Source organism: Caenorhabditis elegans, chromosome II, assembly GCF_000002985.6.
Source record: "Caenorhabditis elegans chromosome II".
NCBI lineage: Eukaryota > Metazoa > Nematoda > Chromadorea > Rhabditida > Rhabditidae > Caenorhabditis > Caenorhabditis elegans.
In genome coordinates, this window is record NC_003280.10 from 1,952,398 (window position 1) to 1,970,449 (window position 18,052).

Sequence of the window (18,052 nt, forward strand, 5' to 3'; positions counted from 1 at the left end):
CTGATCAAATTATGAAAATTTTCTTTAAAAAATTTTGGAAATTTTTTTTTGAAAACTTTTCATAAGGGGGGACCCTTTGGATTTTTTTCTCAAGAAAATCCAAAAATGTTTTTTCAAAAGTTGTCAAATATTTATCAGATATGGTAAAAATATGTTTCCCTAACTGCATCTATGTACTTTCTTGCCAAATGTGGTGCTTTCGAAAACTAAGAAACTGTAAAAACCTCTATTCCTCTAACTGATCTACCTACAGTGCGTATGACTGCAGAATTTTTGGTAGTTGGTTCAATTCTACCAAGTGATAAATTTTTTTGTTTTTTGTGAGTAATCGGGATTCGAATAGAAATACTCGATTTTATACAAAATATGGGTACGTCTCCCCTAATATAAAGCCTCCTCAAACTTCAATCAATCAAAACTCAGCTTTAACTGATTCATCGGGTGCATCTGTTTTTGGTCAAACCGAACTCAAAAATTAAGAAGACTCCCATTGACCTACTGAAATTTTCACAAACCCTCTACCAGGTTCGAGGCGAAGCCGAGAACCTACGCCCGGCAAGGGGAATCGCCTTACACCCCCTACAACTGGCGGGCCCGCAGGGCCCGCTAGTCTTGGGGGAAATCACGGGGAACTTCAAAAATCGGATCCCAACGAACATCAGCCGCCGACTTCTCACGAGTTCTGCGCCCGCTGTCCACAAAATAACTTCACATGGTGTTAAGCCGATTCTTGGCGGAATTTCAGGCTCCACATCGTTTAAAGTGTCACTTCTTTGTTTTTACGCCGTTAACTTTGATTTTTAATCGATAAATCACATTTTCTTGGCCGTTTCTTCAAACTGCCCGTAGAATAAAAGAGGACGGCATTTAAAGCCGATGTGTTTGTTTAACCAAAGAAGCTCTGAGGAAGATATATAAGATACAGATGTTTGCACAAATTTAAACATAGCACACCATAAGAGTACGGGGGAACCAAACAAATACAAGTCTTCCCGCCGCGCGCCATTGTGTGTGGGCAACGTAGTACGAAAAGATGGTTATTTGGAAGCGGCCGACACCTTCGGAGGACCGCGCCGAACTTTACACCTCATGGGAGTCCTAGTTTATTCAGACTCTGTTTGCTGGAGATTTCCAGCCACATTTTCTGTAATGATGCTACTGTAGTTAACACTTATAAGAACAGAACAGTGGAATATTATTAAAACCTTTATCACGTCAAAGTTTTGAAAAAAAAAGTTAATCTTAAAAGACCAATACATAATTTAACGCTAAAATCCCATTTTCAGTGATCAAAAGCCATCTCAAGCCACTTCTCCAATGAATACTCCTGATCCCCCACTGGAATCACGAATCCCGGAAACTTCTCAACATCCTCCATTCCAGTCATTTTCCGAATCCACACACGAGCTTCTACTATGATGGTGTCGTTGACTAGGTAATCCTCCTCCAACACATCCCATCTGAGGAACATGTCCCAGCCAACGCCACCACCTCTTTCAATCGATAAAATTTTTCCATTTGGTGACACTATTTTCAATTGAAAATCATGTTCAATTGACGATTTTTTGGATTCAGGTTGGCTTTTCCCATGAAGAAGATATAATCCTAGAAATCCATTTTGTTTTTCGATTTTCATTCTCCTAAAATACTCATTTTTTAAGTTTTAAAAACAAAAAAACTAACCATGGAATGTTAAACCAAGTTTGAATGTCCGTAAAGATGCTCCCTCCTTCTTTAATATTTGACATGTTCTTGATAGTATGGGATAGTACAAATGATTTCTCTAGGCATGGTACATCTTCAAATAATCGGTTTTAGTCCTATTTTAAACTTTAAAGGTGGTGTGGCGCCTGTGAGGAGTTTATTTAAATACACTTATAGTGATCCCAAACGACCGAATATCATATTAAAACACTTCCACAAATTTTTATAATTTCCGGTCAAAGTTTTGGAAAATTGCCAAAATTTTGAAAAATATGAGCTTTTGTGGAAATTTAAAGAAATGTCGCATGTGTTGACCCCTACAATGTTTTAATACAAATAATTTAAACAAAATTAAAACATAAAAAATCTCAAAAAAAAATTTTTTTTTTGGTCTACTTCCAAAATTATGAGTGGCAAAAACTGAGTAATTGCCACTTTTTGACAGTAAATAAAAAATTTTCAAAAATTTTTTGAAAAGTTTTTATCATGATATTCGGTCATTTTGGGACCAAAGGAGTGGTTTTTAACAATTTCCCCACTGGCGCTACTCCACCTTCAATAAGAAGACCTACCTTTGACTTCAATTATTTTCACGCGAACCTCCACATCGATACTGTCATTGCTCACATAATCTTTTTCTATACCATTGCAATAAATTAAAAATACACTACCAGATTTTGCACCAAATGTACAAGTTCTTTTCGGTACCGAATGAAATTTTCCGTTTGCAGCAATCAATTTGATCTCACGTTCCACCACGACAGTCTTTGTCCTATCTTCGGACACGTGGTGCAAATGGAATCCAAAAGATCCGTTTTCCTCTTGTAATTCAATTTTCCTAGAAGTAAATTGTTGTTTACTAAGACTGTTTTAATATTATACCATGGAATATTGTAATGCACTTCTACATCACTATACTGGTACTCTCCCTCTAGAATTCTCGAGAGATTTTTGAAGGTATGTTTTAGCACGAACGATTTTCCCGAATCAGCTGGCATATTTGGAAGACCTGAAATAACTTCCTGTAGTATAAGAGTTTTAATGAATTCAATATTACATTTCTGTTCGAAGAATCCTGAACTGCTAACAATATCGGCGTGAATTTCAATGATAATACTGTCTTCATCCACATAATCCCTTAGCATATTCTCCCAACTAATTAATTTATCCATTCCATGTCCTTCAGGCTTTTGGAATTCATGTTGTACAGTCCGTTGGAAGAATTTCCCACTGACAGCTACTAGTTTCATCGTGAATTTTGTTTGAAATGACCATTTTTTCGTCTCGGAGCATTCCTTATTTTCACAGTGCAGATTTACACCAAGAAATCCGTCTTTTTTGGAAATGCTGAGCCTCCTAAAAATTCAAGTTTGAAAAATTCAAGTTTTGAAAATCTTTCAAGTAGTGTTCAGAGAATTCAAATTAGCGTGCATACATAGTTTGTAAAAAAGACAACTAACCATGGAATATTGTGTCGTATTTCAATATCACTGTAGTAACTGCCTCCTTCGTCGAGTTTTGATACATCCTTGAAGGTATGAGTTAGCAAGAAAGATCTGCTCGTCATTTTCTTTCAGAAAAAGCACAGAATTGAAATAGCAAAACGTTAAGCTAGGGGGTGAATGAAAAGTAAGAAATGAAGAAAATAAAAGAGGAGAACCTTCTAACTCTGAGCAAGATAAATACAGGATGACAGAGACATTTGTTTGCACAAATTGAACATAGCAAGCCGCAAGATAATGTTGATTTTCTATCAATTTAAATTAATTTGGACATTAGGAAAATATCAGCAATGATTTGTTTTATATTTTTTGACCTGCTCCTGATTCCCCGTACTAACACTTGATCTGTTTTTAGAAATAATTATTCGAATCAGACAAATATTACTTCAATGTGTCAAAGTTCATTTTGGTGTAAAACAAACAAAGAATAAACATTAATTGCATAGTCAATGATCAAATGCCATTTCAAGCCACTTTTCCAATGAATATTCCTGATCTCCCACTGGAATTACAATTCCAGAAGGTTTCTCAACAGTGGTTTCATCTTCAATTCCAATCACATTAAGAATCTTCACGTGAGCTTCAATTGTGAGAGTATCGACGACTATGTATTTTTCCTCCAAACTGTTCCATCTCATGAAACGCCATCCGTAACCGGTTGCTTTATCAAACACATATGGTTTTACATTTAACAATAAACTTCTCCCATTGGATGACACTATTTTAAATTGAAATTCAGTTTCAATTGACCATTTTCTGGATTTACATAGTTGTTTGTCACATAGGAGAAATAATTCAAAAAACCCGTCTTGCTTTCGAATTTTCAATTTCCTGAAATATTGAAAAAGGTAATGAGTCTAGATAGTGTTTTTAAAATTTAGTTTTTATTGCTCACTTCATTCTGTCATTAATCATTGTTTTTAGGAAAATATGAGTTTTCTTTTTTTTTCGAGTAAAATACGAATGTTTTACTCAGTTTTTTTTTACAAACAATGAAACTTTGAAAATGTTCTTTAAAAAATTGGCTCAGCCCATCAACGTAACCAGTCCAAAATTTGATTTGAATCGTTCTCCGTATTTTTAGTTTCATAAACCAAAAAATATACACCAAGGGAAAGTAAACTAACCATGGAATGTTAAACCGAGTTTGAATGTCCGTAAAGATGCTCCTTCCTTCTTCAATACTTGACATGTTCTTGACAGTATGGGATAGTACAAATGATTTCTCTTGGCATGACAATTCTTAAAATAATCGATTAATAACATTCTACATATACTAAAAAGAAACCTGTGATTTGAACTATTTTGACATGAACTTCCACATCGATACTGCCATTGGTCACATAATCGTTTTCCATATCATTCCAACTAATAAACTGGAATCCCCAATTCGACGTAGCTCCAAAGATAGCCTTGTTCTGTGTTGAATGAAGTTTCCCGCTCGCAGAAATCAGTTTAAATTCATATTCACACTCAATCGACAATTTTCTTCCTTCGTACATTTCTTTTTCGCAGTGCAAATAGGTTTCCAGAAACTCGTTATACTTTTCGATTTGCATTCTCCTGAAAAACTAACAATTTTCCCATAGTGCTCCAAAACATTCAAAAAGATACCATGGAATATTGAAATGCTCTTCTAAATCACTATAATCCGAGTCCCGCTCTACCAATCTCGAAATGTTCTTGAAAGTATGTTTAAGCACAAATGAATTATTGGAATTTGGTTGCAAATTAGGAAGATCTGGAAGTTATCAATGAGGAGTACTACTCATAAATCTAATTTTACATTTGACTTTAAAGAAACCCGCACTGCTAACAATATCGGCATGGATTTCAATGATAATACTATCATTATCCACATAATCCCTTAGCATATTCTCCCAACTTATGAATTTATTCATTCCATGTCCTTCCGGCTTTTGGAATTCATATTGAACAGTCCGTCGGAAAAACTTCCCACTGACAGCTACTAGTTTCATCGTGAATTTCGTTTGAAACGACCACTTTCTCTCTCCAAAGCATTCCTCCTTTTCACAGTGCAGATTTACACCAAGAAACTCTTCTTTCTTGAAAATACGGATTTTCCTGGAAATTTAGGTTTTGAATAATAACTTGCTGTTCTACTAGTTATCAAGACATTTTCACATCTTTCAATTATGTGTGTAAAAATAATAACTAACCATGAAATATCATGTCGTATTTCAATATCACTGTAGTAACTGCCTCCTTCGTCGAGTTTTGATACATCCTTGAAGGTATGAGTTAGCAAGAAAGATCTGCTCGTAATTTTCTTTCAGAAAAAGCACAGAATTGAAATAGCAAAACGTTAAGCTAAGGGGTGAATGAAAAGTAAGAAATGAAGAAAATAAAAGAGGAGAATCTTCTAACTCTGAGCAAGATAAATACAGGATGCTAGAGACATTTGTTTGCGCAAATTGAACACAGCAGGCAACAGGAGGTACGGGAAGCCCGAAAAAAATAGAAAAGAGTCAGATAATCACACTAAAAATCATCAAGTTCTGTGAAGCTATACGTCAGAAAAAAAAGAAAAAGTTCATTTGAAGGCAATAAATACAAATCAAAACAATAGCGAACTATAAGGGTAAGCTCGAAGTTTAAAAATTCTGCGTAGGTTGAGGTCTGGCAGCTCATCTTGAGATATGCTCAGAACTTATTAAAATTTTAAAAAAGATTAGAGTTATTTGAAAAGTAAACAGTATTTATTAAATAAATTGAAAGATTCATTTAGACTCTAATTCAAGAAATAGACCATTTAGATGATGGTTCAGAGTTTCTAGCATCCTCAAGCTTAAACTCCTCAAGCTCTCTCATCAACATCTTATCCTCTTCCGGCATAATCGCATTGTCATTCTCCATTCCAGTCATTTTCAGAATCCAGACACGAGCTTATACGATGATGGTGTCGTTGACTAGGTAATCCTTCTCCAACACATCCCATCTGATGAACACTTCCCAGCCATTCGCAATATAACCTTCAGAATTTTTGTATTCATAAATGCAATCAACTTATGTAGTAACTCACCATGGAATATTATGTCGTATCTCAATATCACTGTAATAACTCTCTCCTTCTCCGAGTTTTGATACATCCTTGAAGGTATGGACTAGCAAAAATTGTTTAGCTGTCATTTTCTGAAATATTGAAAATGTGAATTAGTGGCAAAATAAAAAGTAAAAGTGAAACAAGCTGATAGATGAAAACCGTTTAAGTGTTAATCTAACTCTGAGCAAGATAAATACAGGAAGATAGAGGCATTTGTTTGCGCATATTGAACATAGCAATTCATTAGGATATGGGAAAACTGAACAATTACTTGTTTTTTGTCAGTACGCAAATAAATAAACAAAAAAATAGGAAAAATTCAGAAGATTTCAAAAAAGATCTAGAAGTGCTTTCGCATTGGTTTGTGGTCTGACAGATCAGTTTTCGGGCAACTCGTTGCAATTGAACATTCGAATAGCAATCAAGAACTGGTTAATTGCATGTTGGCTAATGCTCGATCCATTGCATCGCTTGAAAAACTTGAATTTGTCCATAAGTTCGTAGCCTCTAATAGTTTAGACTTCTTGTTTGTTACCGAAACATTTCTAAGTAATGCTTTTACTGATTTCTCATGCTCTTCACCTCACTATACCTGCATAAGATCTGATCGGCTTGAGTGCCATCCAAAAAAATGCGGCGGAGGTACTGCTGTGTTTTTTCATAAAAAATGGGCTCTTACGCCTGTCTCAATGGCACCTTCTTTTTATCTCTCGCATTTTTGTGAAATTCTGGCATTAGACCATAAGCAATCCAAAACTAGATTTATACTGATATACCGCCCCCCCCCCATCCACTACCGCAAGTAGAACCGCTGAGCTCTTTAAAAATCTAAACCAGCTTCTCGACTGCCCCTCCTATACTTATGTCCTCCTCGGTGATTTCAATTTTGCAAACACCAAGTGGAATTCAAATTTTCTTCCCACGGGCTCTGAGTATCTCTATAATTGGATGAAATTTCATGATCTGGCACAAATGGTAAATTTTCCGACTCGGTTTTCCAAATTAAACAGTGGCACGTTTCTTGATCTCATATTTACAAATAATTCCGGTGTTTTACAAAATTTAAAACCGGGTACTCCATTTATAAACTCAGATCATATTTCCATTTTCTTCTCCTTATCTCTCCCCCAGACCACTCCTGCTCATTCTGCCCCTCCCAAGTCTTTTATGAATTTCAGAAAATGTGATTTTTTCAACCTCAATAGATACATGGTGTCATACAATTGGCCTAAACAGCTATCATTCTTTGCTACACCTGATTCTAAGCTTAATCATTTTCTCAAAATTTTTAATGAGCTTATCTCTGATTTCACTCCCCAATATCCAACATTAAGAGTTCAAAGTCCCAAAGTTACAGGTAGGAAATTATACAGAAAACTTCGTAAGCATCACCCAGACACTGAATCCTCAGTTTCAAAAAAGAGAGTTAAATCAAGATTAAAATTCCTCAAAAAGAAAAATATGGCTTTTGAAAATAAATTAATTCACTCTAAGAACTCTAAAAGTCTATTCTCTTACATTAGAAATCGTATAAAGCCTTCCAGTTCTCTCACTCATTTCTCTGTAGACAATAATAATGTTGATAAACCGATTGAAATGGCGGAAGTATTAGTTAAAGAGTTTTCAAAAAGTTTTGTTACTCATGATCCACCCTTCCCAACTTTTCCTTCCTGTGAGAGCACACCGTCCCCAGTAGATACATCGCCATTAACTATCGCGAGTACCATTCTTAAACTAAAACCCAAAATAGGTTATTCCCTTGACAACATAAATTTTTTTATTTTAAAAAAGTGCTGCGATTCCATTTCTATTCCTTTATCTCTAATTTTTAAAGAATTCATAACTACGAATTCATTCCCATCCTGCTGGAAAACCTCAATTGTGATACCTGTACACAAAAAGGGCAACAGTAGTGACCCCAAAAACTATAGGCCCATAGCCTTGACTCATCCATTGTCCAGATTATTCGAAATAATAGTATTAAATCCTATCAGGAAAACATTCTCCCACAAGATATCCAAATTTCAGTTTGGATTCTTAAACAATAGATCGTGTATAACTGCCCACCTAAATGCTTCATCTAATTACCATAAAATTCTTTCGGTACCCAATCAGTTTGTTGATATTATCCTTTTCGATTTCGCTAAGGCGTTCGATTCGGTGCCACACGAGCTTCTTTTATGCAAATTGAGAAACTTCGGTTTCGATGATAACATTTGCTTGTGGTTTAAAGCCTTTATATCAGATCGCGTCTCAAAAGTGAAAATTGGTGATTCCTTGTCAAATTCTTCCTTCAAGAACTCTTCTGGTGTCCTACAAGGCACTGTCACTGGACCCTTTTTTTTTGGTCTATATAAATGACCTTCTTGATCTATTCCCCCCTGATGTTCACGTTATTGCATTTGCCGACGATCTCAAACTTTTCAGCAATAACTGTCAAAGCTTGCGTTCATCTATAAAAATAATTGAAAACTGGTGTAAAATTTGGCAGCTCAAGCTAGCCGAAAATAAAACAAAGGTACTTCATGTTGGTAAGAAAAACCCTAAATATAAATATTATGTAAACGGACAAAAGATTGAATGTTGTTCTAAAGCTTGTGATCTTGGCATATGGGTCGATGATCAATTAACTTATGAAAAACACATTCTAGTCAAAGTAAATGCAGCAATGTTTAAATGCCGCCAAATACTCAAAAACTTCCGCTCTCTTAATATGATGTTCTACTTCAAATTATTTAATACTTACCAGCCGTTCGCACGCGCCAAGGCGCGTGCTCCGTCTGGCTTTGTAGTTTCTAGATTTTTAAAACATATTTTCAGCTTGGTTTTTGAATTTTACAACTTGAGGTTGAAAACAGCATTGAAACAAATGTCATGTTTCGGATTATCAGTGAGAATATGAGATCTTCTCTTATTGAGTTTCAGTTTTAAATATTTGGGAACAAATCGTGAATTTGATATAATTTCAATTTAAAATTACTTTTTTGAATAGTGTTTGTTCAAAACTATTTCACTTTGACAAATAAAGAAATGTTGTATATTGTTATTGGTCGAAGTTCAATCGCTTCCAGCATGGCACAGCTGGTAGCGCGCGCGTCATTGGCGCGCGGACCTTTTGGTTCGATCCCCGCGAGGGCAAAAAAATTCTAAAATAGCAAAAGTGTTGCTGAGAATGGTCAAACTACTGGAGATGTCTAGCGAGACCCAGATAAGAGCAGAGGTGCTTCTGAGAGGGTTGGTGATTCAGGGGTAGTGCGAGCACTATCTCCTGTCTCTTATGTGGCACATTGTTGTGTTTCTGTGGTTATAATAATACTCCCTCCCCCCATACTCCTACATATGGGGGCGAGTGAGAAGGCTGGAGTTGTCGAGCGAGACCTCAGAAGAGAGCTGAGTTGTCTAGCGAGATAGCAGAGAAGAGATGAGTTGTCGAGCGAGACCTCAGAAGAGAGCTGAGTTGTCTAGCGAGATAGCAGAGAAGAGATGAGTTGTCGAGTGAGACCTCAGAAGAGAGCTGAGTTGTCTAGCGAGATAGCAGAAAAGAGCTGAGTTGTCTAGCGAGATAGCAGAGAAGAGATGAGTTGTCGAGTGAGACCTCAGAAGAGAGCTGAGTTGTCTAGCGAGATAGCAGAGAAGAGATGAGTTGTCGAGCGAGACCTCAGAAGAGAGCTGAGTTGTCTAGCGAGATAGCAGAGAAGAGATGAGTTGTCGAGTGAGACCTCAGAAGAGAGCTGAGTTGTCTAGCGAGATAGCAGAGAAGAGATGAGTTGTCGAGCGAGACCTCAGAAGAGAGCTGAGTTGTCTAGCGAGATAGCAGAGAAGAGATGAGTTGTCGAGCGAGACCTCAGAAGAGAGCTGAGTTGTCTAGCGAGATAGCAGAGAAGAGCTGAGTTGTCGAGCGAGACCTCAGAAGAGAGCTGAGTTGTCTAGCGAGATAGCAGAGAAGAGATGAGTTGTCGAGCGAGACCTCAGAAGAGAGCTGAGTTGTCTAGCGAGATAGCAGAGAAGAGATGAGTTGTCGGGCGAGACCTCAGAAGAGAGCTGAGTTGTCTAGCGAGATAGCAGAGAAGAGATGAGTTGTCGAGTGAGACCTCAGAAGAGAGCTGAGTTGTCTAGCGAGATAGCAGAGAAGAGCTGAGTTGTCGAGCGAGACCTCAGAAGAGAGCTGAGTTGTCTAGCGAGATAGCAGAGAAGAGATGAGTTGTCGAGCGAGACCTCAGAAGAGAGCTGAGTTGTCTAGCGAGATAGCAGAGAAGAGATGAGTTGTCGAGTGAGACCTCAGAAGAGAGCTGAGTTGTCTAGCGAGATAGCAGAGAAGAGATGAGTTGTCGAGTGAGACCTCAGAAGAGAGCTGAGTTGTCTAGCGAGATAGCAGAGAAGAATAATAAGCTTTATTCAAAGAACTTCATTAAAAACGATATTGGTGACAATATTAGAACTGGATTTTACAATAAGACCTTCTTTGGTACGAACTCTTGATAGAGCAACATATAGTTGTCCATGAGTGAAAACATCGGTGGGAATCCAGAGACCGATTTTAGAAAAGGATTGTCCTTGGGCCTTGTTGATCGATAATGCAAATGATAAGCGAACTGGGAACTGTGTGCGCCTGAGTTGGAAAGAGATGTTCTTATCATCATAGCAATCGATTCTTGGAATGATTGTGAAATGTCCTTTCCTCTCGCCAGTTGCAAAGCGACATCCAAGTGAGTGACTGGCCAATGTTTCGACAATGAAACGGGAACCATTGCAAAGGCCAGCGGAAACATCGAGATTCCTGAGCAGAATGATCACTGAGCCTTTCTTCAGCTTGAGAATATGGGGAGGAAGAGATGATGGGGACATCTTGTTGAGAAACTCGGTGGGATAGTGCATAGTATCCGCTTGATGTTCCACGATCACTTCATCTCGTGACAGATAGATTCTTTCCTCGCCAACCATTCGATTGTGAACATCGTCATTCAGTTGAGCAACGTCGACGTTCTTAGGTGTAAGGATGACGTTGTCACATGGATCAGACGTGGTTGGATCGATAACTGCTCCGAACACTTCCTCGACGATGTTGTGATCGCACATGACAGAGAGTGGGAGTGTAACCTTTGAATCAGAGTCATTTGCAGATCCATCGCCAACATTGAGGAGGAATTGGATCCAATCCGAGTCTCCAGATGTTACTCTCATATTTGAGATGAGATGCAAAATTTGAAACTCTGTCCATAGTGGTGATCTTTTGATGCATGCGTCTACTTGATCAGCTCTAGAGCTTCTCTCCACCACAGGTAGGATTTGGCGAAAGTCTCCTCCGAGGATCAGGATCTTCCCACCAAATGGCTGATCGATCTTTGTGAGATCCCTAAGCAGTACATCGACCGTGTCGAGGGCTGTCTGAAAGTTGAATGAATGATTTGATTAGTACGATCAGAATCACTCTAATACCTTGGGAACCATTGATGCTTCATCCCAAATGAAAACGTCGTTCTCCGCTAGCTCTTGTGCTTCTTTCAATTGCCTCTGATGAAGAGAAGACTTGCATTGATTTCTAATATCAAGCTTGAAAAGGGAAGCGGATGTTCGACCGAGTGGGAGTAAATTGGCTGCAATTCCTGTCCACGCCGTACACGCTACCTGAAAATATGCAGTATTGAAATAACTTTAGTATGTTTGGTTGAAAGTGTACCTTCAGTCCTCTTCCAACACAGATGTTGTACAGAGTGATGTAGAGATAAGTCTTTCCGCTCCGTCCAGGCCCATCCAAATAGAAAAGACGGGGTAGCGAGGCATCATCTAATGCAGCAAGGATCTGGTCAGCTGCACGTTTCTGTTGATCATTGAGTGTCGCAAGGAGCCTATTGCCTTCTGATGCACATTGAGCAGGGTTGACTGTGTCGAGATCGATTGGTGGCGGATTGATAGATGGTTTGGTGACATCGAATCTTTTTCCAACCCTGGAAAAATATTATAATCTACTTTTGAAAAAAGCTCAAAAGATACCTTTGAAGGCGACTTTCGATATCAAAATATGCAAGTGCCTCAGCCTCTTCTTTCCCTGCTCCAGCATGGCGAAAATCCTCAGAAAGATCCCACTTCACGGCATCCCAAAGTGCGTTCAGATCGTGAACTTCGTTAAAAAGAATGATAGCGACAAACATTGAGCGAAGAGCTGCGGGCACTGAGCATCCAGCCCACTCTTTCAAAGACTTCAAATATTCGCTGTCATCATTCAGAAGTCCTTGAGCTTTTGCTGCTTCCACATAAGTTGCGTATACCACTGGAACATTGTTCTCGTCCAAAACAGTACGAAGATCTTCGAATGACATCGCTCCTTTGATGTTCAAAAGAAGAATTCGAAGTGCGTATCTCTCGGTTTCGTATGGTGGGACAGTGTACATTCGGCCTATCTGCCTTGTGCCTCTTCCTCGAACCTTCCAGCCATCCTTTTTCACAAAGGTGAAGTGCGTTGGCATATCCATGTAGAAGAATTGGCGTGAATCAACAAATGTCGAAGGGATGTTCCCGCTCTCCGCAATATCCTTGCTCTTTTGGTTGATCTTAAACCAAGCTGTGAGAGTCGTGTCGGTTTGTGATGAAGATTCGAGTTGTTGTGTGGTGACACTGGCTCTAAAGTAGATCGTTTGGAATCCTTCGAGATGCACAGCGAGTCAATAAACTGTATCGGACTTCTTTTCCAGTTTGAATCCCAAGATGTGGTGGATTGCCTCGGGAGCACAGACGTATCGAGCATCTAGATGCTCTCGGATCTCATCAACAACATTTCCATCTCCACGTACATTTTGGATGATGTTGAGTGCAGCACGGTCATGTCCTTTGTAGACATATTTGAAGAGATATTTTACAGCTTCGATGAATCCACAAATCTCGACATTCATGTGAGCATTGTAACGGAGCAGAAGCCATTTGTTGTATGGAACAACTCTCCTGTTATCGAGATGTTGGGTGCCATATTCCACATATCGTCCATCATCCCTTCGACGATACCCGGGATATCCATCAACGTTGAGAGTGGTGCTAGGATGAAAATCCTTCGGATACCTTTTCGAGCAGTGCCCATCAACCATGCATGGCGAGTGAGGATTTTGAGCACCACATGGACGATGCATCATGGCGGTGGTCACAATGCGATGAAGTTCTGGCTCGTTGTCAGGATTTGGAATCTCAGCTTGCACAATCTTGTCGATGTCCTCCGAGGTTCGTGGCTTTGAGTTCTCTGCCATAGTTAACAGCATGTGTACATGAGGAAGACCTCGTTTTTGCCTTTCGAACACGGAAATGTATGCGGCAACGTGTCCGAGAATATCCCGATTTAGAAGATCGTCAAACAGCGCATCTACCTGGAACACAATGAAGAAAGTGATGAGTTAAATATAGATCTTCAACTTACTTTTAGCTTGAAGACACGGGCAATAAGGTCTGGACGATCAGATGCAGATTGTCGCGGACCGAGGTTTTCAGAAATCTCTGTCCATGCAGGATTACACGTGAAAGTTAAAAATATATCAGGCTTTCCGAACTTCGAGACAATAGCCATCGCGTCTTGAAAGTTTTGGACCATTGCTCGGGGACTCCCTGGAAAAGATGATGGAAGAACGATGCGTCTTCCTGGGACATCAGTATCTCCAGCAATATAATCCTGAACCGCATTGTAGTTGGCGGCTTTCAAATCAACTTGATGAGTTCGATGATAGTTTAGCCTGTTTTGCTCGATCTGCAAAAACATGATTATTTTGTGAACATGAGATCATGTATTCTTACCTTTACCCATGAGTCTACTGCAAACTGTTGAAACAGGGCACGCCCGTGATGCAGTGGATTGAAAACTCCTGATCTCTCCATGAGCAGGTAACTGTAGTACATCTTCTGAGTAATCCTTCCTTGTTTCTTCTCCGATGGTCTCTTTTCCAAGTCAGGATGCCATCCGTCGGTTCCATTTGGAAACAATACAGGATATGTGAGAGGATCGCAGATCCTATCGATATCACGAATCGTCTTAAGTCCTCCTCCTCTTGGATGAACAGCCAAAGAGCGAGTGGTTGGCACGTCATCGTCTTCGCCCACAAAAACAACTGCGACTTCATTCGCTTGTGGCAAGTTATAACGTCGTGGATCCTTAGTTGTCGAAATATCGAAGATCAGTCGAACGCATCCCGGATGTCGTCCTTCCTTTGCAGCTTCAGAATTTTCTTTTTCTTCAACTTCAGCCATCATCTTGTATGCCTGTGCATATGGATTGGTTCTCAACAGAAGACTGCTCAATTCAGCCATAACAGCAGGATCACAATCGGCATTGGCAGGATTTCCAAGCCTCTCGTCTGTTGCTTGATCAGTGTCCAGGATGTAGATCTGTCCAAATGCTGGTCTCTGGCCTGGATCCGGGTGAAGTGGTCCCGCAAAATGGTAAACTTGACCGTGGATTTTGAAGCAGTATGGGCCGCGGCCTCTCGGAACATCAAGTTGTGCACCCATCGATGCCATTGCGAACGATGAATTAAACTGTCGGATGTTCTTCTGGAAGTTACGGGCGTGAGAAGAATCATCGAGGAGAAGATGTCGTAGTTCATCTGGGTAGTTGGAGAATCGATCTTGAAGTGTGGTTGTTAATCCGAAGTAGCAACACATATTGATATGATCGTTGGATGAGGACACCTCTCCTGAAACATTAAATTTCTGTATGATGCTAGTATATGTTATTAGTTATGAAAAAAAACCAATCTGAAACTCAGAATGGAAATAAGAAGTAGAAGTTCACTAAACTTTGAAAAAATGTATACCTTGAAAGAATCTGGCATTGCAGTTCTTGCACACACATCTCATGCTTCCAAGGTAGTTGGGATTGGCAACAGATGACGTATCGTGTGTTTTTGCTACTTCATTTCTTTTTTTCTTCATCCATACTCTTTTTTTATATTTCATCTCAGCCTTTTCCTCTTCTGACATTGAAGCTCGTTTTTCCTTTTTTCTTTCCCAATCCATCCTGAGTCTTGATTCTGATTCTTGCGAAGTTTCTCTTGAACGACGTTCTCTCTTCCATACAGCATTTGAGTTGTCACTAAAACTGCTTATTGGTAAAATTCCACGAGCATTCAAGATCCTTACCTTAATGTTCTGGAACGTGTCCTCCTAGAGACGGGTTCTTGGGATGTAGAAGGGAAATCAGGCAGGTTTGTTGGTTTGGTATCCATTGCTGAATCGGGTAGAGTTGTTGGTTCCGTATCCATTATTGAATCGGGTCGACTTGTTAGCTCGTTATCCATTGTTGATTAATAATGAGAAAATGATAATTTTCTTCTCCTTATATAGAATTTTTTTGGAAGATTCTAGAAGTTTTGGGTCTTGAAACGAATTGGGTTTTAGAAGGACAGATTTAATATAGTTTAAACTTGTAATAATATAAATTAAAAATTGCACAATGAAATAGTCAAAATTTAAATTTTGCACACTACATTGAAAAATCCAGAAGTTTCTAGATGGTTGTAGAATCTTCTTGATTATATTAATGGGTAGTTCCTGTGATGTCTTTATCAGTGACGTCATCTTTTGTGACGTTATTGGAACATTCTCTTCTTTTTCTGCAACTTCTGGAAGATTCCAGAAGTTTCTTTTACTGTAATGGGCGGAGCCTATGACGTCACATTCTGTGACGCTGATATATTTGGCGTCATCACCTATTTTTTTCCGAATGTGAGACTATATAGGTGTCATCATATGTGACGTCATAATCTGTGACTTATTTTTTGTTACGCCAGTGATTGTGACGTCATCAGAATTTTCTGGAAGTTTCTCCAAAATTCTAGAAGGTTCCAGAATTTTCTGAAAATTATATTGGGTTCAGCCTGTGACGTTTACTTAATGTCCTCATCATGTGTGACGTCGTCAAGTGTTACGTAATCCGAGATATCTAGAAGTTTTTCGAAATTTCTAGAAGATTCTCGAAGTTTATTGCATGAAGTTTTCCTCTTCTATAGGTTTATTAAATTCTAAACAAATGTGCCGGGATGTCGCATTGGTTGTGTGCGGGAATTTGGTGTGAACCTTCTGTGGTTCAAACTATCTTCCCCTTCATACTTTTTTTTTCTGTCAAACAAAGTTAAATTTGACTACTCCGACAAAATTTCTCTAAAAATTTGAATTTCCCGCCATAATTTTTCACTGAAAATTTGAATTCCCGCCAAAAATTTTTCAGAAAATTTGAATTCCCGCCAAAAAATTGTAAAGAAAATTTAAATTCCCGCCAAAAATTTTCAGAGAAAATTTGAATTCCCGCCAAAAATTTTTCAGAAAATTTGAATTCCCGCCAAAATTTTTCACAGAAAATTTGAATTCCCGCCAAAAAATTTTAAAGAAAATTTAAATTCCCGCCAAAAATTTTCAGAGAAAATTTGAATTCCCGCCAAAAATTTTTCAGAAAATTTGAATTCCCGCCAAAATTTTTCACAGAAAATTTGAATTCCCGCCAAAAAATTTTAAAGAAAATTTAAATTCCCGCCAAAAATTTTCAGAGAAAATTTGAATTCCCGCCAAAAATGTTTCAGAAAATTTGAATTCACGCCAAAAATTTTCAAAGAAAATTTGAATTCCCGCCAAAAAATTTTGAAGGAAATTTAAATTCCCGCCAAAATTTTTCAGAGAAAATTTGAATTCCCGCCAAAAATTTTTCAGAAAATTTGAATTCCCGCCAAAAAATTTTGAAGGAAATTTAAATTCCCGCCAAAATTTTTCAGAGAAAATTTGAATTCCCGCCAAAAATTTTTCAGAAAATTTGAATTCCCGCCAAAATTTTTCACAGAAAATTTGAATTCCCGCCAAAAAATTTTAAAGAAAATTTAAATTCCCGCCAAAAATTTTCAGAGAAATTTTGAATTCCCGCCAAAAATGTTTCAGAAAATTTGAGCTACCGCCAAAAATTTTCACAGAAAATTTGAATTCCCGCCGAAAAATTTCAAAGAAAATTTAACTTCCCGCCAAAATGTATGGGTCTCGCCACGATGGGTCTCGCCACGAAGGGTCTCGCAACGATGGGTCTCGCCACGAAGGGTGACTGGCCCCGCCCACAACTCTCAGTGACTTTAGGGGTGACGTCACAGACTACAAAGACTACATAGACTACAAACTATGGACAGACCCACACTATTTTTTTATATATAAGTAATGACCAGCCGTTCGCACGCGCCAAGGCGCGTGCTCCGTCTGGCTTTGTAGTTTCTAGATTTTTAAAACATATTTTCAGCTTGGTTTTTGAATTTTACAACTTGAGGTTGAAAACAGCATTGAAACAAATGTCATGTTTCGGATTATCAGTGAGAATATGAGATCTTCTCTTATTGAGTTTCAGTTTTAAATATTTGGGAACAAATCGTGAATTTGATATAATTTCAATTTAAAATTACTTTTTTGAATAGTGTTTGTTCAAAACTATTTCACTTTGACAAATAAAGAAATGTTGTATATTGTTATTGGTCGAAGTTCAATCGCTTCCAGCATGGCACAGCTGGTAGCGCGCGCGTCATTGGCGCGCGGACCTTTTGGTTCGATCCCCGCGAGGGCAAAAAAATTCTAAAATAGCAAAAGTGTTGCTGAGAATGGTCAAACTACTGGAGATGTCTAGCGAGACCCAGATAAGAGCAGAGGTGCTTCTGAGAGGGTTGGTGATTCAGGGGTAGTGCGAGCACTATCTCCTGTCTCTTATGTGGCACATTGTTGTGTTTCTGTGGTTATAATAATACTCCCTCCCCCCATACTCCTACATATGGGGGCGAGTGAGAAGGCT

At 38.6% G+C, this 18,052-nt stretch overlaps 1 protein-coding gene and 1 pseudogene across 2 annotated transcripts; both read right to left on the reverse strand.

The window, feature by feature from the left end:
• Positions 1-1,189: 1,189 nt before the first annotated feature.
• Positions 1,190-3,271, reverse strand: math-49 (MATH domain-containing protein; the record flags this gene model as incomplete). Its single annotated transcript, NM_061737.2, has 6 exons — positions 1,190-1,640; positions 1,684-1,798; positions 2,277-2,542; positions 2,587-2,713; positions 2,762-3,060; positions 3,165-3,271. The coding sequence occupies 6 exons, from the start codon at positions 3,269-3,271 to the stop codon at positions 1,283-1,285; spliced, it is 1,272 nt and encodes a 423-aa protein (NP_494138.1). The 3' UTR covers positions 1,190-1,282.
• Positions 3,272-3,652: 381 nt separating this feature from the next.
• math-50 lies at positions 3,653-5,493 on the reverse strand (annotated as a pseudogene). The gene is made up of 6 exons: positions 5,387-5,493; positions 4,993-5,291; positions 4,821-4,947; positions 4,495-4,769; positions 4,334-4,448; positions 3,653-4,037 (listed from the first exon to the last, which is right to left on the reverse strand). Coding segments are annotated over exons 1-6 (1,308 nt in total).
• Positions 5,494-18,052: the final 12,559 nt, after the last annotated feature.